The 21,314-nt window shown below is 43.1% G+C and overlaps 1 protein-coding gene across 14 annotated transcripts in view; it reads left to right on the top strand.

Moving 5' to 3' along the window:
* The window catches only part of ilkap (integrin-linked kinase-associated serine/threonine phosphatase), a 50,850-nt gene that overhangs the window by 5,393 nt on the left and 24,143 nt on the right, over window positions 1-21,314 (top strand). For 4 of the 14 annotated variants that reach the window (XM_087993803.1, XM_087993809.1, XM_087993804.1 and 1 more), the window contains exons 2-8: window positions 2,696-2,764; window positions 5,314-5,436; window positions 9,839-9,956; window positions 10,784-10,890; window positions 11,704-11,797; window positions 13,221-13,308; window positions 16,296-16,417. In XM_087993803.1, coding sequence (XP_087849929.1) covers window positions 2,696-2,764; window positions 5,314-5,436; window positions 9,839-9,956; window positions 10,784-10,890; window positions 11,704-11,797; window positions 13,221-13,308; window positions 16,296-16,417 — 721 coding nt within the window. Of the gene's footprint in view, window positions 1-1,977; window positions 2,127-2,695; window positions 2,765-3,151; window positions 3,280-3,904; window positions 4,005-5,313; window positions 5,437-9,838; window positions 9,957-10,783; window positions 10,891-11,703; window positions 11,798-13,220; window positions 13,309-16,295; window positions 16,418-21,314 lie in introns of those variants that run through there. The other 10 variants (XM_087993812.1, XM_087993814.1, XM_087993811.1 and 7 more) reach the window with 8 other exon arrangements.

Below are 21,314 nucleotides of genomic sequence, written 5' to 3'. Positions count from 1 at the left end.
TTTGAGCACCGTTCATATCTAAGCTGAGGTGATATGTTATTATGCCGGAAGGTATTGTTCTGGATACAGCCCAGGTGTCTCGGCTCCAATACAATGTGTGTAAAAACCCATGTTGTAGACAGTTAGCCCAAATTCAGGCAGTACTGGCCCCATACCCTTTCTAAACAACCCAAAGGGGCCATCAGTGGACACTACTCTAGAACTTGTTGAAATCCACCACCAACTCCAGTTTTTGGACATCTGCAATTGGCAGATGTTATGGCACTGTTCCAGCGCTACATGACAGTGAATATATATTTTGTTGCAATTGGCTGTCCAAAATTTGGGCAAATGTGTTCCCCATGCTGGTGTGCAACTCAACGTGGTCACTATTTGCTGGCTATATTGCTGTCTTCTACCCGAGATGTGTAAAGTTTGGATCAATAGTGGAAGCTTCAAATCTGGAGTAATAGAAAATGCTTGAAATGTCCAGGAGCTCAGTTTGTATTGCAAGCAGAAACGAGTTAATATTGTAAGTGGAACTTTTCAGCACAAGATTGGAGCAGTTCAATTTCTCCTCCCAACTCCTGAGTAATTTTATTTTTCTGCTGAAGAGCTTATAATTGGTTGTTTTTGATGGCAGCCAATCAAAATGGCGAGTGTTCCTAATTTACTGTAGTTGTTTTTGTTCAGTGCTTGCCAATCACAATGCTGATGTAATGATAATTTCACTTAATCTGGCACCCAGCGACTGAAATTGTAAACATACCATTCATCCAGCTACAGAGTACCTCAAAGCATAATCAAAATGGCCCATGGAAGATTTTATAAAGCCTTCTTTTATAAACCAGACCATAGAAGTCATAATAAGAATGTAATGCAGTTCAGCTTGACACAGGTTGGTTTAAAACCTGATCCAGCTGCAGCTGGCAGCTCACACACTTGAATCTGTGAATTTACAGTCAACCACGAAATTATGGGAGAGAATTGTGTGCGTTTTCTATCAGCTGGTGGTGTGTGTTCCTCCACGCTGAAAATTACAGGCTTACTTTTGTAAGTTTATTTTGATGTGCGAACTGCCAGTTAGACTTGGAGTTTCAGACTGTCACTTGTTGTGGATTGGGCTATGAGCGGGCATTGTGCTTGAATTTGGGCTCCTAGTTGGCAATTGGGCTTTGTGAGAGCCTGAGCTAGGTCTGGTTGGGATTCACTACAGGGATTGGAATTGGATGGGCGTCGAGGGAAACTTTGGAGCTCCCACCTGGGAAATAGACCAAAATGGACTCAGCATTGAATTCACCGATTTTACACCATAACCTCTGCCGTTGATTTGTTATAGTTTATTTTTGGATGGATCTTTTCTCCTCGTTTCCTTTTTAATTACTTTCTTCAGCTTCTCTATCCCTCATCTAAACGTATTTGTATTTCTTTACTTCCCTCTGGTCTTTTACCAGAAACCATTTTGTTATTAATCAGGCAGTGTTGGAGAAACTCAGCAGGTCTTGCAGTATCTGATTTTTGAGTCCAATGACCCTTTGTGAGAACTCCACTTCTGATGAAGGGTCACTGGACTTGAAGTTAATTCTGCTTTTCTCCTCTCAGATGCTGCCAGACCTGCTGAGTTTCTCTGATCTTGTTTTTGTTTCAAATGTCCAGCATCAGTTATAGAGTCATACAGTATGGAAGCAGACCCCTTTGTCCAACTAGTCTGTACCTACCATGTTCCCAAACTAAATTAGTCCTACCTACCTGCACTTGGCCCATATGCTTCCAAACCTTTCCTATTCATGAACTTATCCAAATGTCTTTAAATATTTGTAACTGTACCTGCATCTCTCTGTTATTGTTATTAAATTGATCCTGCCAAATACATCTCTTTTTATTCTCTTCCCACCCTTCCACTTTTAACATGCTTGAAACTTTTGAGTTTTTCTCTGTTCTGATGAAATGTCACAAACCTGAAATGTTAACTCTTTTTTTTTGTGCACAGGCACTGTTACACCCACTGAATACTTCTCGTGTTATCCTTTTGTTTTCCAAACTTCCAGCATTTGCAGTATTTTGCTTTCGTGTAGATCAAGGGGAGGGCCAAATTTGTTCATTTGGTTAAAGTGTAATCTGTTCGTTCAGTCCCTATGTCCATTGAGGTAAGTCTTTGGGTTGCCTCTTTGCTTCATGTGGTATTATGGCAATAATGACCATTATTATCTCTGGGGCAGTGCGTGACCATTCTCAATATGTAGCTTCTTGGGCCCAGTTTTCTCTCTTCTAGTCAGGGAAATGATTGGCTGGAAAGTCATCAATCACAGCTACTTCTAGTGACCAGGCAACAGCAGTGGGAGCACTCACAAGGTTTATTTTCTTCTTATTTTCTTCTGTAGTGCTTATTTCCCCCCCCAGCACCCATGTGTGTGTGTGTGTGCAGGTGTGAGACACAGTGAAAGACACAAGGTGCACGAATCTTTATTCCAATTTCCACCACCAGGAAGAAAGGAAACACCCGAGTGGCCAGTGCCAAGCAGTGCCCTTCACATCAAAGGGCAATGCTGTGTGATCAAACAGTGAAGGGGAGGGCAGGGACTAAATCAAAATAGAGTTGGAGGGGGAACACTCACAAGGTTTATTCTGCACTTACCAAGCAAGGGAACAGTAAGTGATATAGAAGAAATATTTGAGAAAACTCTTATGCATCTGCTTGTTTTGCTTTGTTCATTAGGAAGAGATGCCCAGAAGTCAAAACCTTCGCTATTTGATAACCTACCAGACCCAAGCAACCCAGACGTAGGTAAACACAGCCAGAGAATAAAAACTCCTATCGCTTTTGCTCATCTGTTCCTGTTTCGTGTCGTTGGTGGGAATGTGCTCTTGATTGTTGTTTGTTTATTGTCAGGATTAGTAATAGTAATGCTGTCTGCAGTTACTTACTCCACTCCCCCTAAACTTCTCAAATCTTCCTCTGGGGATCAATCTTAAAATGCAACACCAACTGATTTTGGCAGTTTTGGGAGGCGAGGTCAATCACAGCTGACATTAGCATTTTAAACATTGTCATTGTTTCCTCTTCCACCTCGAAATCCATGGTAACTCTGATCACCAGTAAAATACTGGATTTAGAAATGTTTTCAGGAAATTGAGGTCTCATGTGAGACTGGTGTTTGTTGTTCGTCCCTAGGTACTCCTTGAGAAGTTGGTGACATATCTTTTATTAGAACCACTATTGAAATGGTTTGATGAGCCATTTGAAAGGGCAGTCGGGAGTCACCTGCATTGCTGTGGGACAGGAGTCACAGGCTAGACCAGGTCAGGCATATTAGTTTTCCTTCCCTAAAGAGTGCCAGTGAACCAGTTGCAGTTTTATGTCAATCCAGCAATTTCATCATCACTTCAGCTTTTCTTTAACTGAGCAAAAATTCTTGAACTGCTGTGAGTGAGTATAGACCAGTTTTTCCTGTATGATTATTCCACACCTTAGGACTGCAGCAATATGTTCAATCTGCCATTAGAGCAGTTAGAGATCATATGATAGGAAAAACCAGGCATCACCTGTTTGTTATCAACTACCTGCAATTATGATGCACCCATTTCTGGCTGGAACTATGTTCGTTTTGGAATTAGAGGTCTTCGTCTAATAGGATCCTGGCCCCAAGTCAGCATCTGCCTGCTAAAAATGCCTTGGTTTCTTGTCTAAAAACTGGCCCATAGGCCCAGCCGTCCTATTGCAGGGATGGCCATATAGTACCTGAGAGAGCAGGATCGTGAGAACCCAAATGAAGCAGAAACTATGATCTCAAAGTTTGCTTCCAATATTCAGCAGGGTTCATCCCAGATGTGCTTTCCCTTCCTATTCCCAGTTGAGACTTGGTATATGATTCGAGCATAATGCATTCTCTATATGCAATAAAAGATTTTTGTCTCCTTTCTCCAGATTGACCCTGGGGAAAGAGTTTACAGCTATATAGCGCTGGAATGATGTACTCTTGCTTACAGACCTGTCACAGGGCTGATATTGATGGGAGTTGTTTGAGGTGATGAATTCAGTGTATTGCCACATTTAAATTTATGATTTTCCCTGTGGTATTTTAGATAACCCCAAAAACAGCAATGGCTACAATTTACAGTTCAGAAAGAGAAAGCAATTTTCATGTTGCAGTTGTATAAGACTCTGGTGCGGCCACATCTGGAGTATTGTGTGCAGTTTTGGTCGCCATACTATAGGAAGGATGTGGAGGCACTGGAACGGGTGCAGAGGAGGTTTACCAGGATGTTGCCTGGTATGGTAGGAAGATCGTATGAGGAAAGGCTGAGGCACTTGGGGTTGTTTTCATTGGAGAAAAGAAGGTTTAGGGGTGACTTGATAGAGGTGTATAAGATGATTAGGGGTTTAGATAGGGTCGACAGTGAGAATCTTTTTCCACGTATGGAGTCAGCTATTACAAGGGGGCATAGCTTTAAATTAAGGGGGGGGGGTAGGTATAGGACAGATGTTAGGGGTAGGTTCTTTACTCAGCGAGTCGTGAGTTCATGGAATGCCCTGCCAGTAGCAGTGGTGGACTCTCCCTCATTATGGGCATTTAAGCGGGCATTGGATAGGCATATGGAGGATAGTGGGCTAGTGTAGGTTAGGTGGGCTTGGATCGGCGCAACATCGAGGGCCGAAGGGCCTGTACTGCGCTGTATTCTTCTATGTTCTATGTTCTATCCCCTGTTGATCAAAGCTAGCGTCTTAGTATTAAGGTGATTGTATTGGCTAAAAGCACTTGTAAGTAATAACTTTTCATTGCCATGATTTAAGAAGGCTGGCTCTCCTGGCCACTGAAGTATGGATTGATGTGGTTTGCAGTTTCTACTCCTGTACTGCCCTAGGGTAAATGCCAACAGAAGAGCAAAGAGAATTGTCATGCAGACTTGCTGCAGTGCTAATCCTTTGGGAGTTTTCACGTGGGATAAATTAACATTTTCCATCATAGAGCACTGTGCAGGAACTAGCAATATGCAAAATGTAGCCAGCGTACTTAAACAGTTTTCATCAACACTTGGATATCCAAATCTTGAACCTTTTGAATTGTAGTAAGAATGGACTTCAGTAAAATGATCATGTGGATGTATGTCTATCTGTATTACTGGCTGATGAATAAAGGTATGCTGTGAGGCTAACTCAGTTACTCATGAATAAACTCTGCATTTATACAATATTACAAGGCTGTGATTATGCACTTCTTACTTTGACAAACCTATGATGAAAGCTACAGTGTGGTAAAATCTTGTTGATGTTGTGATAACTTTGTTGTTTTGCATCTTCATGTAAGTTATTGTCTTGTTCCTTCAACCCACTAGCTCCACGTGTGCCTGATCTGTTTGGGGAGCTTCCAGAAGCAAAGAATGACATGAAGGGAGAGAAACGTAAAATACCGGATGAGAATGGATCCAAAGGGCATGAGGACAAGAAGTTGTGCAAAGGTATTTTAGCCAAATCAGCAAAGTGAGAGAAGGACTCAGGTACAGAACAGACTGCTTAGTAGAGACTTGGTCATTGAAAGTGGTTATTCAAAGGGTCCAATGAGTTGTTAAAAGCTTTGTAAAGCTAGATCTTTGAAAAGTTCTTGGAACTCCTTTTCCTTCAGCTGTTTTCCAACTCTGTTTCCTAGCTCCCATGTATGGCTCTTTACACGAGTACAGATTGTCATCCTGATAAGCATAGAAATAGTAAGGAGCAATTGAAGAAATAATGAGCAGATTGCAGTTTCAGGATTAGTGGTGCTGGAAGAGCACAGCAGTCCAGGCAGCATCTGAGGATCAGTAAAATCGACGTTTCGGGCAAAAGCCCTTCATCAGGAATAAAGGCAGAGAGCCTGAAGCGTGGAGAGATAAGCTAGAGGAGGGTGGGGGTGGGGAGAAAGTAGTATAGAGTACAATAGGTGAGTGGGGAAGGGGATGAAGGTGATAGGTTGGGGGGGGGGGGGGGGGGGGAGGGTGGAGTGGATAGGTGGAAAAGAAGATAGGCAGGTAGGACAAGTCCGGACAAGTCATGGGGACAGTGCTGAGCTGCAAGTTTAGAACTAGGGTGAGGTGGGGGAAGGGGAAATGAGGAAACTGTTGAAGTCCACATTGATGCCCTGGGGTTGAACAGAGGCGTTCTTCCTCCAAGCGTCTGGTGGTGAGGGAGCAGCAGTGAAGGAGGCCCAGGACCTCCATGTCCTCGGCAGAGTGGGAGGGTGAGTTGAAATGTTGGGCCACAGAGCGGTGGGGTTGGTTAGTGTGGGTGTCCTGGAGATGTTCCCTAAAGCCCTCTGCTAGGAGCCGTCCAGTCTCCCCAATGTAGAGGAGACCGCATCGGGAGCAACGGATACAATAAATGATATTAGTGGATGTGCAAGTAAAACTTTGATGGATGTGGAAGGCTCCTTTAGGGCCTTGGATAGAGGTGAGGGAGAAGGTGTGGGTGCAGGATTTGCAGTTCCTGCGGTGGCAGGGGAAGGTGCCAGGATGGGAGAGTGGGTTATAGGGGGCGCGTGGACCTGACCAGGTAGTCATGGAGGGAACCGTCTTTGCGGAAGGCGGAAAGGGGTGGGGAGGGAAATATATCTCTGGTGGTGGGGTCTTTTTGAAGGTGGCGGAAATGTCGGCGGATGACTTGGTTTATGCGAAGGTTTGTAGGGTGGAAGGTGAGCACCAGGGGCGTTCTGTCCTTGTTACGGTTGGAGGGGTGGGTCCTGAGGGCGGAGGTGCGGGATGTTGACGAGATATGTTGGAGGGCATCTTTAACCACATGGGAAGGGAAATTGCGGTTTCTAAAGAAGGAGGCCATCTGGTGTGTTCTGTGGTGGAACTGGTCCTCCTGGGAGCAGATACGGCGGAGGCGGAGGAATTGGGAAAACAGGATGGCATTTTTGCAGGAGGTAGGGTGGGAAGAGGTGTAATCCAGGTAGCTGTAGGAGTCGGTGGGTTTGTAAAAAATGTCAGTGTCAAGTTGGTCGTCATTAATGGAGATGGAGAGGTCCAGGAAGGGCAGGGAGGTGTCAGAGATGGTCCAGGTAAATTTAAGGTCAGGGTGGAATGTGTTGAAGTCGATGAATTGCTCAACCTCCTCGCGGGAGCACGAGGTGGCGCCAATGCAGTCATCAATGTAGCGGAGGAAGAGGTGGGGAGTGGTGCCGGTGTAATTACGGAAGATCAACTGTTCTACGTAGCCAACAAAGAGACCGGCATAGCTGGGGCCCATACGTGTGCCCACCTCATACATGACACGTGACATCACTTCCTCCCCTCACATCATCGCTGATGTCACAAGCTCAGTGACTTCCGCCACCCCTACTGCCGTGTCTGCCACCACTTCCGCCCCCACCAACGCCACTCACCTGCATTCTGCTGACACGCCTCCCACAGATCCCACTGTCACCATCCCCGCCTCCCCAGAATCCTGAGGGGAACACCTCCCTGCTCATGACTCCACCCCCATTCCCCCACCATCACGCCCACTCCAGTTACAGGCTCCGCCCCCACTCCCAGCTCCACACGTGGCACTTGGGAAGATCGTGGTTGTTGCAGGTCAGTCCTCTCAGCTCCAGGTCATCTCAGCAGGAGTTCCTCAGGATAGTATCCTAGACCCAACCATCTTCACCTGCTTCATCAGTGACTTTTCCTCCATCATCCGGTCAGAAGTGGGTATGTTCGCTGATTGCACAAAGTTCAGCACCATTCGCGACTTGGATCAGATACTGAAGCAGTCCATCTTTAAATACAAGATCTGGACAATATCCAGGCTTGGGCTGACAAGTGGCAAATAACATTCGCACCACACAAATGCCAGGCAGTGACCATCTCCAATAAGAATCTAACCACCACCCTTTGATGTTCGTAGTGTTACAATCACTGAATCCCCTACTGTCAACATCCTGGGGGTTACCATTGACCAGAAACTCGACTGGGCTACCCCATAAACACAATAGCTACGAGAACAGGTCCAAGACCAGGATGTTTGCGGGGAGTAACTCACCCGCTGACTCCCCAAAGCCTGTCAGTCAACTACAAGGCACAAGTCAAGAGTGTGATGGAATACTGCCTACTTGCCTGGATGAATGCAGCTCCAACAATACTCTCAGAAGCTTGACACCATCCAGCCTGCTTGATTGGCACTACATCCACAAGCATCCACTCCCTCCACCACTGACGTTCAGTAGCAGCAGTGTGTACCACTACAAGATGAACTACAGAAATTCGTCAAAGTTCCTCAGACAGCATCTCCCAAAAACCCACAACCATTTCCATTTAGAAGGACAAGGGCAGCAGATACTTGGGAATACCACCATCTGCAAGTTCTCCACCAAGCTGTTCATTATTCTGACTTCAAAATATATCGTTGTTCCTTCACTGTCACCAAACCTTCTCAAGGGTAGCCAGGGACAGACAGTGAATTGTGACCCAGCTGACGATCCTCATATCCCACGAATGAATAAAGAAAGGATAAGCATTTAGGGTGAGAATGAACATTTGGCTAAGAAGGAGCAGCAAAAGCATGAAATAAATATTTTATCAGGGTTTAAGAATGATGGTGAAAAGGAGACTAGAGCATAAGAAATAAGAGTAGGAGTTTACCATCAGACCCTTCACTCCTCATTCTTGTTTTTTAGCTCCCCTCAGGGTCTTTCCTATTCTTACCTCAGTGTTGACTTCAGGGGATTCACAATCAAAGTTACCTAATAGAGGCGGTCGACAATTTATAACAATTTTCTGATGGTTTATTGAGTTTAAGAAGGAACAGTTTGGATATTACACACTAGTTAATTTAATAGAGTATACATCCTTGATAATGGGTATGGTTTACTGATGCCAGAGGACACGCAGACTATTAGTGCAGACAGTCTTGGTTGGCATTAAGGTGGTGAGGGCTGCATATTGCTCTCTAGCTGAGGAGTTAAGGAACTCTTCCCTGGGTCATTCTACTTTCTTCTGGTCTGTCTGCCTGATGAGGACTGCTCGATGACAACTGCTGCATGGTGACCACCCAAAAATACCTGCTGCCTACAAAGTCTGCGAGATGAGAACTGTCCCTGCCCTCGAACACTTATGGGTATCTCCTATTTCCAGGGGAAAGGAAATTAGGCCGTGTTAATCAATTGTCAGAAAACTTGTGGCCAACGGCCATCGGACAGCAGCACATGACGTCAGATGACCATTGTCCCCTTGCCTGTCTATATCTGACAGTTTTCCGTTCTTTCCAAGTAAAAAATCTACCTATTTTCAAAAACAATATACTGACAATAAGGTGCATTTGGCACCGGATAAATAATTGGCACTAGTCCAATCAATATCATAATCCATGTTTTCCGTAATTCTTCTTTGTTTTCAAATGTTAGAATTTTCGACAGTTAATCACAGCTGTAATAGCTCTTTAATGAACTCTGTGCTACACAGTACACAGAAAACACAGTTTTAAACGACCCGGATTTCCAATATCCATCATTGATCTCAATGCTGCTTCAATGTTAGCCTCTTGGTCACCCTTGATTTTAATTGTTGTTGCACTTAAGCTGTAAACCACACAATTCCCATCCAAAATCAATCTTTACTTAAGCTTTAGATTGCTTGTCTTGATTTGCTTCTTACAGGTTGATGTTAACTTTTCTTTGCATCTTTAGAACATTTAATCTTGTAAAGGTCCTATTTAATCAGTCACCATACCCAAACATTAGCCAGTATTTTCAGGAGAGAAGCAGAGGGAGGGGGCCAAACAACAGAGGGAGAGAAGAACTTATTTAACATGGGGTGGGGGGGGGCATGAGAGAGATATTGTACAGTTGTGATAAATATTCTGCCAACATCTGCAGATTTTAAAAAGTTTTCTGTTGATGTTTTCCTTCAGGATGTGTCACCTTGAAGGGTTATGTTGCAGAGAGAAAGGGTGAACGAGAGGAAATGCAGGATGCACACGTTATAATTGATGATTTCACATCGTACTTCGCACAATTATCCTCAGAAGTGTAAGTACTGAAGTGACAGAAAGCAGAGCAACTTTTATGTTTACAGAGTGAGCATTGATTTATGGTACAGTTTACTGGCAGACTGGAAGGAGCCTTACTGTGTGACAGACTACTTTTGCTGATCTAGGGAGTTCTTATGTGCAGAATTGGAGACTGGAGAGTTGTTCTTAACCTCTGCTGTTTCCTTTTTTCACTTTGCAAGGGCAGTTTAAGACAAGGCCTTCTAGTTCTCTGCTCTTTTGGGATCACCATAGACCTAAATCCAAACTCGCCCCCATCCTTAACCTTGTATTGCATGCCAGCATGGACACAGTGCAGTCCAATCCTATATATTAATTCTGTGCAATGTAGTTTGTGGCACTGTCACACCTACGGGGATTTTTTGCCATTGAAACACTAGTCCCTGAAGCTAAGTGGGTGAGTACAGCATTGCAACAGTTATGCCACTGGTTTGTAAACTCCTGGTGACAATGAATGAATTTGAATTAATGTCTTTTAAAAAAGAAATGAAATATAGCAATGTAAAAGTGATCATAAAGCTGTCATATTGTCATTTTAAAATAAAGCAGTTAGTTTTCTTCTGACCTCTCAAAACTTGCTATTCTTACCTGGTTTAGCCTATGTTTGAATCCAGTCCCACACCAACCAGGTTAACTCAGAATAGGCCTTCCAAGCTACTTTTCTCAAGGCAGCCAGGATGGGCTATTCGTGTTCTGTGAATGAAATTGAACTGAACTGTTGTCATGTGAACGATTTACTGAATAGCGAAGCTGTCATTTCTCTCAAAACTCCTTTTCTTCCCTTCTCTGCCTTTGCCTCGGGTTTAGCTCTCGGCTCTCCTACTTTGCTGTTTTCGACGGCCACGGTGGAGTACGAGCATCCAAGTACGCAGCACAGAACCTTCACCTCACTCTTGCCCGGAACTTCCCCAAAGGTAACAACACTGTTACAGAAAATAGGAACTCCAACACTTCATCTAAAATCCAAGCTCAGTAGGCCAGCTGGTATCCAGTCACTTATAGGACTGACTATATGGGAGCTGGTTTAGTCATGGAGATGACAACCTGATCAGATGTGAGTGGAGTTTACCCCTGAAGATGTTCTCTGGTAGGTAAGAGTGGCTTTATTCCAGAAGATGCTTGTTGATCAGACAGGAGTACTGTTTTTACAGCACAACTTATTGATATGTTTTTCACTGACTACATAACAAAGCTTGCCAATGAATAGCCAATCTCTACCATTGTTGTTTTACTGTTGAGGAGTTAGCTAGAAGGATTTCTCCAGTGTACAGCTGTTCAATGTTCATTTAATTTTAATTTTAAAGGAGATGCTCAGTCACTGATGAGAGAGCTCCTTTCCAACAATAAATAATTCCAATAGTTAGGAAAAAATGTTCAGTAGAAATTGCCTTTTTCATTATTTTGACTCCTGGTGTCTAAAGGTCTTATAGGCATTGCTGTACGATTCTAACATTGCTCTCAGTCCAAGACGCGAGACTCCAGATTTAGAGTCCAACGTGATCATCTATTTGTGATCTGCTGCAAGTTTCCAGAACAAACTTTCCGTGAAGAGATTTCAGCTGAGAGGCTCGCGTGCCCAGGACATGCAGGATGAACATAACCTTGTTTTTGTTATTCCAGTTGATATTTTGAAGGCGTTGAGCAGGAGTGAACTTTGAACCCAATGTTCAATTGAGATATTTTCATATAGAATGATGACATTTTTCTTCCACTTATTCTCTATATAGGAGAAGTGAGTAGCATAGAGAAGACTATTAAGAAATGCCTTCTAATGACCTTCAAGCAGACGGATGAGGGCTTTCTCAAGCAGGCATCAAGCCAGTGAGTAGTCGTTACTTGCCCTTTTTGCCCTTCCCCTACCTATCCCCAAAAGGATAGTTAACACCAACTATAATATTCCATTTTCTTAGCATGGACTGGAGTTTTATTGGGAATATTCCAGAACTGTCTAACTTGTTGCCAGATTCTATTAAATTTATCCACTGAATCCTTTTTTCAGTTTCTGTGGTCTTCTTTTTAATTCACTTGTGGGCCATAGGTATCACTGGCTAGCCAGCATTTATTGTCTGTCCCTAGTTACCCACGTGACGGTGGTAGTGAACTGCTGCAGCCCATGCGCTGTAGGTAAACCCACAGTGCGCCTAGGGAGGGCATTCCAGGATTTTGACTTGACAACAGTGAAGGAATGGACATGTATGTCCACGTCAAGGTGGTGAATGGCTGGGAGGGGAACTTAAAAGCAGTGGTGCTCCCAAATACCTGCTGCCCTTCTCAAGATGGAAGTGGTCATGGATCCGGCAGGTGCTATCTAGGCTTCTTTGGTGAATTTTTGCTGTGCATCTTGCAGATGGTATATACTACTGATACTGAGTGTTGCTGGTGGAGGGAGTGGACCCCATTTAGCCAGTTTTGTACTGGCAATGTCATTAAAACTCCATCCCCCGTTTTCTTTGTTAGCACGTAAGCAGTATCTTATTGAATTAAATTCTGGAGTGCAGCCACAGTGGAGCACGAGTCAGCCCCTATGTACAGAAGAAGGGAAGAGTTGTCTTTCAAGGCTTGTAAAGTGAGAGGCAGTAGTACAGATAATTTTACTGTGATTCCATGACTTTGTTTACTATGATTGCATGGATTGTATTTTGGAGTTTGGTCTATTTTTCCTTTTTTTTTTCCTCTGGTATGCTTTGGTTAAGGTTTAATTTATATCGGAATTGGGTGGTGAAAGTTTCAGGCATCTTGCCAGTGGTCAACTGGACCAAGAACTAGAAGAGGATTTAGGCTTCTGTTAAGATCCAGGCACAGCTGAGACCCCCAAAGTGCTCCTTGTACTGCATGGTTTGTGAGAAGTCTGTTTTGTTTATTTGATTTGTTCAGTCATCTGTCTGCACATTTATTGCCATGGTTGGATTTGTTTTCTCTGACATCTTTCAGATTTCGGGTGACGTGCCGCAGCCGGCAAATGAGAAGCACATGGCTTCTTTGTCCACAGGAGACATCTTCAGAGCTACTTCCTGTGAATCTTGCTTCTCTGCTCAGTCACAACCTTTATGTCAGGAGTGTTTTCTCTTTATCCTGACTTTCCCCTGCATCCTCTTGGCAGTGCCCAAAGATGCCTTGCTATTCACATGTGGTTTGTTGGTTTATTTGACAGATTTTATATAGAGCTCCAAAATCATGTACTGCATAAAACCTTCCATAAATGCAGGTCAATGAACTCATTTTTGTATGCCTTCTCTTTCTGCAGAAAACCCGCTTGGAAAGATGGATCTACTGCCACATGTGTCCTGCTGGTGGACAAAGATTTATATGTTGCAAATCTTGGTGACAGCAAGGTATGACATTCTTGCAAATAATACTGATCTGGGTTGGGAATATCCTAATCTGTTAATACATAACAATCCATTTTTTTTCTCTCTTACTTTCCTCATTCATTTCTCCTCTCGCTCCCCCTTTGTTGCCTCCTCCTTTCGCTCTCATTTTCTGTTTCTCCTTCTGTCTGAGTATCTTCCTTTGTCTTTCATTCCCTTCCCATATATCTCATTCTAAATCTCTCTCTTTCTGATTCTTTGGTGTTCTTCTCCCTCTCTCCTTTTATCTCTTTATTTTTTTTCTCTGCCTCACTTGTTTTTCTCTCTCTCTCTAACTGGGCATCCAATTTCACTTTTCATGTCTACTATTTTCTCTTTTTTTGCTATTTTCTTTCACACCCTACCTACCCCTTGTCTCTATGTTGCTGTTCTTTGTGCCTGAAGCTCTATTTAACCACAAGGGAGTCTGTATAATACAGATGATTCCTCTGGGAACATTGTACTTGCACTGAATATGGATGGACTGTAGGTGATCAGCCTTTTACATTGCCAGTGTGCAGTGGTAGGAGTGCATGACTCTCATACCAGACAGCAGAATGTTGATACAACAGAAAGAAAGATTGCTTTTACCGTCTCTGCATTCCAAATATCTTAAAGTTTAGTGTTTCGGGGATTTTAAGCCAGGTGTGATTTTAAATGAAGAGTTAAATGTTTCTGCAGCTATCTATTATCCTTTATGTAGCAAGGCTCATGATATAAGATAAGCACTTGAAGATAGGCTGGCTGAAATAGTTTCAGTGCACTGACACCCGTCTGACCCATACTGATAACTGTTATCTATGACTACGTGCTGTGTAGCATCAGCTCCTCCTTTAAGTGTCGTGATTGCTGTGGGATATTTTGCATTTGTGTGTGTTAATCTGCACCCACTCTGTGTTTGCTCTGCTCGCTGAGGTTTACACTGATCCCAAACAGGCATGTCTTTTTTGTTGTTGTTGTTAAAAGCAAAATACTGCAGATGCTGGAAATTTGAAATAAAAGAAAATGCTGTCAATACTCAACAGATAACACAGCGTCTCCGGGGATAGAAACAAGAGTTGATATTTCAGGTCTACCATTCTTCATTCAGAGGAAAGATCATCTGAAGTATTACCTCTGTGCCCCTATTTTCTGTTTCTATGTCTTTTTAAGGTGCACGTCAAATTTAGGGAAGAAGAGTGCTTGCTGTCCTGAGGCAACTTCAACTGTGAAAGCTGCAACTTTGATATCACCTGATGTTTGATCCAGAGGTGCCTAGCTCTAGCTTTATGAACTATCAACTGGAATAGTCCAGGCACGACCTGTAGTTCAGAATTTAGAGGGTAAAGTGTTCTCTCAGCTGTCACATCAGTATCTTTTTGGACAAGTATATCCTGAGTTAGAAACAGTGTCTAGACTGTCCTATTGAACAGTTCAAGCTCCATTAGAGAATGGAGTGGATATGGAGAGAAAATTACCTCTATTTTGTCCAGTTAAACACACTCAGTACAGATACTTCCCTGTTAGCAGTGCAGGTAGCAAATGCATTTTGTTCCACATCTCTCTCTATTTAACCTGGTGTCATAGTAAATAGTTTGAGAATCTTGCAATACATTTATCTCATACATGAAACAATTTGGGTAATCTATGGCATAGAGTCATAGAGACGTATGGCATGGAAAGACCTTTCGGTCCAACCTGTCCATGCCGACCGGATATCCCAACCCAATCTAGTCCCACCTGCCAACACCTGGCCCATATCCCTTCAAACCCTTCCTAATAATATCTGAAAATGTGTTGCTGGAAAAGCGCAGCAGGTCAGGCAGCATCCAGGGAACAGGAGAATCGACGTTTCAGGCATAAGCCCTTATGTTCCCTGGATGCTGCCTGACCTGCTGCGTTTTTCCAGCAACACATTTTCAGCTCTGATCTCCAGCATCTGCAGACCTCACTTTCTCCTTCCTATTCATATGCCCATCCAAATGCCTCTTAAATGTTACAATTGTACCAGCCTCCACCACATCCTTTGGCAGCTCATTCCATACACGTACCACCCTCTGTGTGAAAAAGTTGCGCCTTGGGTCACTTTTATATCTTTCCCCTCTCACCCTAAACCTGTGCTCTCTAGTTCTGGGCTCCCCCACCCCAGGGAATAGACTTTGTCTATTTATCCTATCCATGTCCCTCATAATTTTGTAAACCTCTATAAGGTCACCCCTCAGCCTCCGAGCTCCAGGGAAATCAGCCCCAGCCTGTTCAGCCTCTCCCTATAGCTCAAATCCTCCAACCCTGGCAACATCCTTGTAAATCTTTTCTGAACTCTTTCAAGTTTCACAACATCTTTCCAACAGTGGCCTAACCAATGTTCTGTACAGCCACAACATGACCTCCCAACTCCTGTACTCAATACTCTGACCAATAAAGGAAAGCATACCAAACGCGTTCTTCACTATCCTATTTACCTGTGACTCCACTTTCAAGGAGCTATGAACCTGCACTCCAAGGTCTCTTTGTTCAGCAACACTCCCTAGGACCTTACCATTAAGTGTATAAGTCCTGCTAAGATTTGCTTTCCCAAAATGCAGCACCTCGCATTTATCTGAATTAAACTCCATCTGCCACTTCTCAGCCCATTGGCCCATCTGGTCCAGATCCTGTTGTAATCTGAGGTAACTCTCTTCGCTGTCCACTATACCTCCAATTCTGGTGTCATCTGCAAACTTACTAACTGTACCTCTAATGCTTGCATCCAAATTATTTATGTAAGTGACAAAAAGTAGAGGGCCCAGCATCGATCCTTGTGTGTACATACAACTTTGTGATGCCTGTGGGGCAGTATGAGTGTAATCTCAGGGTATGCTATATGTGGGTCAATGCGTGTACAGTCTGAGGGCGGATGTGGTGAGTTTTGTGCATGGTTTCGATAACAGTTGATGCATCAGTGGGAATAGCTCTTCACCTGTTGAAGTAAATTTTTTGCTTTTCACTTCCAGGCCATTCTGTGTCGGGTGAATGAGACCAGCAAGAAATTGATGGCCTTGCCACTGGTGAAAGAACATAACCCAACCCAATACGATGAGAGGATGAGAATTCAAAAAGCCGGGGGCACAGTTAGGTGAGGAGTAAATTCTAAAGGATTTTTGTAGAAATGTAGGCAGATCAAACGCACATGATTGCATGAGGAGATTAAGTGGGCACTGGAATCGGTCTCTTTCTTACCAGATTCAAATTATCAGGTCAGTTTGCAAGGAAAAGGAGATACAAAGTCATATACTTCCAGAGTCCTGCTGTGTGTGTGGTGCAGTACAGTCCTGAAGATGCTGAAGCCAAGCTGCACCAAAATGAATCTCCATTTTCTGAATAAGTATCGCTTCAGTATTCAGAAACAGAAGCCAACTAATATTGTTGTATGCAATTGAATGTGGAATGAGCTCCATTTAGCAGTGGTCTCCAGGAACCAACTAATAAAGGTAAACAAGGCATATGATTGAGCATTTAGATCAATTGTGAGAGGTTTTTGAGTTTGGAGTTCAAACCAGTTGATGCTAAAATCTATTACAGACCATTTAAATTAGTAGCTGTTCTTGGGAACCTCCATAACATCTATTCCCACTGGTGACTGAGAGGCTAAACTAACTAATGCATTTTTTACAGTATTTGTTGCAATGTTAAATATCTAATGACATAGTCACTCTATTCATCAAGATTGCCCACTTTTCACTTCCATAATGTTTAAGGGCTCTGAATCTGCTGAAATCCAATTCCATACTTTTTGTTAGCTTTAGAATTGGCTATTCCAATGTATTCCTGGCTAACCTCCCAGTTCTGACACTCTCTAAACTTTACATCACTCAAAATTTATACTGTTTACCCATCTCCCTTGTGGTGACTGACCTTCATTGGCTCCTGGTTAAGAAATGTCCTGATTTGCTTCATTTCATCGTTGGTGGTCCTATCTTCAGATGTCAAGGGCCTAAATTTGTAACTTGCCCCCTAAACCACCCCACCTCATTATCTGTGCTGCCTCTAAAGCACTGCTTAACACCTACCATTTTGAGCAAGCTTATGGGTCATCTGTTCCAATGTTCTTTTTGTTATGCTCCCAGCTGATGGTAGTACAGGACAAATCAGATCTTAGAATGAAGCCTCGCTTGATAGATCATGTGTTTAACTTTTTGCAGTTTGTTACCACAGTGATTCAAATGAGGCTGCAAATGTTCTTTAACAAAATAGCATAAGTAGAGCAAAAGAAAACCAATGTATATATACTCATATATTAAACAGTTAGAAAGATCTTAACACAAACAGCAAAACGAAGTTTCAACAACAGATGTTATCAATACGCAATTCCAAAGAAAATTCACGCTTATCTGTGACTTCTCCCAGTTTCTATTCCTTGGACCACGGAGATAGTTTACGATTCCTTTCTGATTCTGCTCTCGTGAATCTTTTACGTTTCTGATGGAACTGAATATGTTTATTTCAGCTAAGTACTCCTAGCTTGGAGGCTCTACAAACACGAATACTCGGCCAGTATGATTGCTTACCCTGAACTAAAAGCTTGATCTTCCTGCCAGGAGAAGATATTTTCTTTTCTGGGCTGAACTGAACTAATTATTTTGAATTGAGACCTTGTACCTTCTGCTCTGAAATCAAAACTCAACTAATGACTTTTCAGTCTGTTGTAAACTCGGCATTATAAACATTGCATCCATTGGCAGTACAGTGGTTCTCTTAGGATGTGACTGCAGTCAAGTGCCATTCTTAGAATTGATGCAGTTAGGTCAAATGACTTTATGACCTTTTGTTTTAAACAATTCCCGGAACAGAACTGATCCACATCTGTCTGTCTCTATCTTAAAATCCAAAGCCCAAAATAAAACTTACTTCTTTCTTTTGTCACATCTTATGCCACTCAGTGTGGGTTTGAGAACAGATTTTTAGAGTGGTGCTGGAAAAGCACAGCAGGTCAGGCAGCATCTGAGGAGCAGGAAAATCGACGTTTCGGGCAAAAGCCCTTCCATCAGGAATCGAGGCAGAGTGCCTGCAGAGTTCTCTCCACTCTGCAAGCACCCTGCCTCGATTCCTGATGAAGGGATTTGCCCGAAATGTCGATTTTCCTGTTCCTTGGATGCTGCCTGACCTGCTGTGCCTTTCCAGCACCACTCTAATCTAGGCTCTGGTTTCCAGCATCTGCAGTCCTTGTTTTTACCTATGGGTTTGATAACACTCCAGTTAAGTGCGTTAAGACGTTTTATGCATTTAAGGGTGTTTATAGAAGAGCAAAATATTTGGTGCTTGTCCAGAATAAACTAGGAATCACTCTGTGTAATTCCTGGTTTAATGGCATTTGTTGCTACGAAGAAGCTACGTGAAAGGGTTTTTTTTTAACACCGTAAAGTGAATGGAGACATGGACAAATTGTTGAATGGATAATGTCCACTCTTGTGGATATCTGATGGTCAGGCAGATATGATCACCATGTTGTTATAATACGGATGTTGTGATTAGAGCACAGTTTGACTCTCTTTTTTTGTTAGCTGATGTTTTTGGCTCTGTAGATGTTTGATAGAAGCTTGTGTATCCCACTGGTGTAGCTAATGCTGCAGAGAGTTCCTTTAAGCACTGTGCTGGACTCTATACTTCCTGTTGACTGATTAAGGGCTTATGCCCGAAACGTCGATTCTTCTGCTCCTCAGATGCTACCTGATCTGGACTTTTCCAGCACCACATTCTCAACTCTGATCTCGAGCATGTGCAGTCCTCACCTTCTCCTCCTTGTCACTTGGCTAATCTGGAAGCTTTTCAGCTTTTCCTGTCATGATGTATGAAAGTGACATGTATGGTGATCAACACTGAGCTCCTCTGTGCTTTAGTTTCCAGGTCTTGCCTTGATTTGTTATTTGTCTGAAAATGTACGTGTTCTATTAACCTTATCACAAAGCTGGTAGGCTTTCAGTTCTGGAAAACTCGACAACGCAGCCTGTGAATCACCCCATCAATATACAGTGGTGCTGTCTGATAGGTCGTCCTATGTAGAAATAAATTCTTGATTCAGTGAAATTTTTGATGTCAGGTTTGTCAAGCTGAGGGGCATCAGTGCGACAGGAATGCAACACTCGGTGTTATGCTCACCCAGTGAGACGGTGTGTTATTACACACTGGGAAAACAAACAGTCTGCTCTTGGAATAAAATCATCCACTTTTTCCACACAGCCGTCAAACACGATTGCATGCAGCACAAGACTAATTTTATTGCAGCCAGTAAAACTAGAAACATAGAAACTAGGAATACAAGTTTACTATTTAACCATTTGAGCCTGCCCCGCCACTCAATATCATGATTATCCAACTCGGAACCCTGTTGTCCCGAAAACTTTTGATTCCTTTAGCTAGTAACAATGATTTCATAGAATCTTACGGCACTGAAATGGGCCATTCCACCCAACTATTACGTCTTGGTATTAATGATGCCCCCAATCCTCCCCTCAACTTCCTTTATTCCATTCCATTAACTGTTCCACTCCTTTCTAGCTTAAGAACTTGTATAGCTCCCTCTTAAATGCTTTTAGGCTAGTTGCCTTAGCTATTCAGTATTCACTTTATCCATCGCTCTGCACCTAGATTCCTGTTTGTGTTAGCCGTGACTACTTTATAAACACACTTCAATCTTCTACAGGACCTGGTGTTTTGCTGTGAATGCTCAATGTTCGTGTTCTTTTTCCTCCAGTAGGAGGAGCCAAAACTCCACTATCCCGTAGTGTTCCCTCCATTGTTAAAAAGCTCAGCTCCTTTGCTGTTTACTTTTTATTTAAGATTAGATTACCTACAGTATGGAAACAGGCCCTTCGGCCCAACAAGTCCACACCAGCCCTCTGAAGAGTAACCCACCGAGACCCATTCTCCTATCCTACAGTCACTCCTGACTAACGCACCTAACACTATGGGCAATTTAGCATGTGCAATTCACCTAACCTGCACACCTTTGGATTGTGGGAGGAAACTGGAGCACCCGGAGGAAACCCACGCAGACACTGGGAGAATGTGCAAACTCAACATGTATTATTTTACCTCGTGCAAATGTAATCCATCTCTTAACACTGAAATTCTGAAGTTTGGATTATTGGCAGAAATCTCCAGAATATAAATTATTCAAAATTTAATTCCACTTAAATTGTTCTTCCTTATTAATTTAAAAATCACACACCAGGTTATCGTCTAACAGGTTTATTTGGAAGTACTAGCTTTCGGAGTGCTGCTGCTTCATCCGGTACTACCTGACAAAGGAGCAGTGCTCTGAAAGCTAGTACTTCCAAATAAACTTTTGGACTATAGCCTGGTGTTGTATGATTTTTAACATTGTCCACCCCAGTCCAACACCGGCACCTCACATCATTTCTTATTAATGTAATTGTCTAATCTGTGCAGAAGAAACAGACTGACTGGTTGCTAAGACAGTAGCAGGGTTCTTGAGCCAGTGCAGTTTCTTTGTAGAATCCCTAGAGTGTAGCAGCAGGCTATTCGGCCCATTGACTCCACGCTGACCTTCCAGACCCAACCTCTATCCCTGCATTTCGCATGGCTAATCCACCTAGCCTGCACATCTCTGCAGTCTATGGGCAACTTAGCATGGCCAATCCACCTCACTTGCACATATTTGGATTGTGGGAGGAAACTGGAGCACCTAGAGGAAACCCATACAGATACGGGGAGAATATGCAAACTCCATACAGACAGTCACCTGAGGGTGGAATCTAATCCAGATCCCTGGCATTGAGAGGCAGCAGTGCTAACCACTGAGCCACTATGTAGTTGCTGATTTTCTGCTTCCTGCACCGTCCATGAGATGAGGGGGAGGATTGAATTTGATGCTGCAAACATGATAAAATCTCAGTATATTCTTCAGAATCTCTGTAGCTTCAGTAATAGAGCTCCAGTATTCTGTTTATGTCCATTTGGTGGCTTTGTGGAATCCAGAATTTGTCAGTGATGAGTAGGAAGGTTTTGGGGTT

Source organism: Chiloscyllium plagiosum, unplaced genomic scaffold, assembly GCF_037043375.1.
Source record: "Chiloscyllium plagiosum isolate Xiang-an unplaced genomic scaffold, Cpla_swu_hap1 HiC_scaffold_13, whole genome shotgun sequence".
Classification (NCBI taxonomy): Eukaryota; Metazoa; Chordata; class Chondrichthyes; order Orectolobiformes; family Hemiscylliidae; genus Chiloscyllium; species Chiloscyllium plagiosum.
Note: the sequence above shows the minus strand (reverse complement) of the source record. Positions and strands in the feature narration are given on the sequence as shown.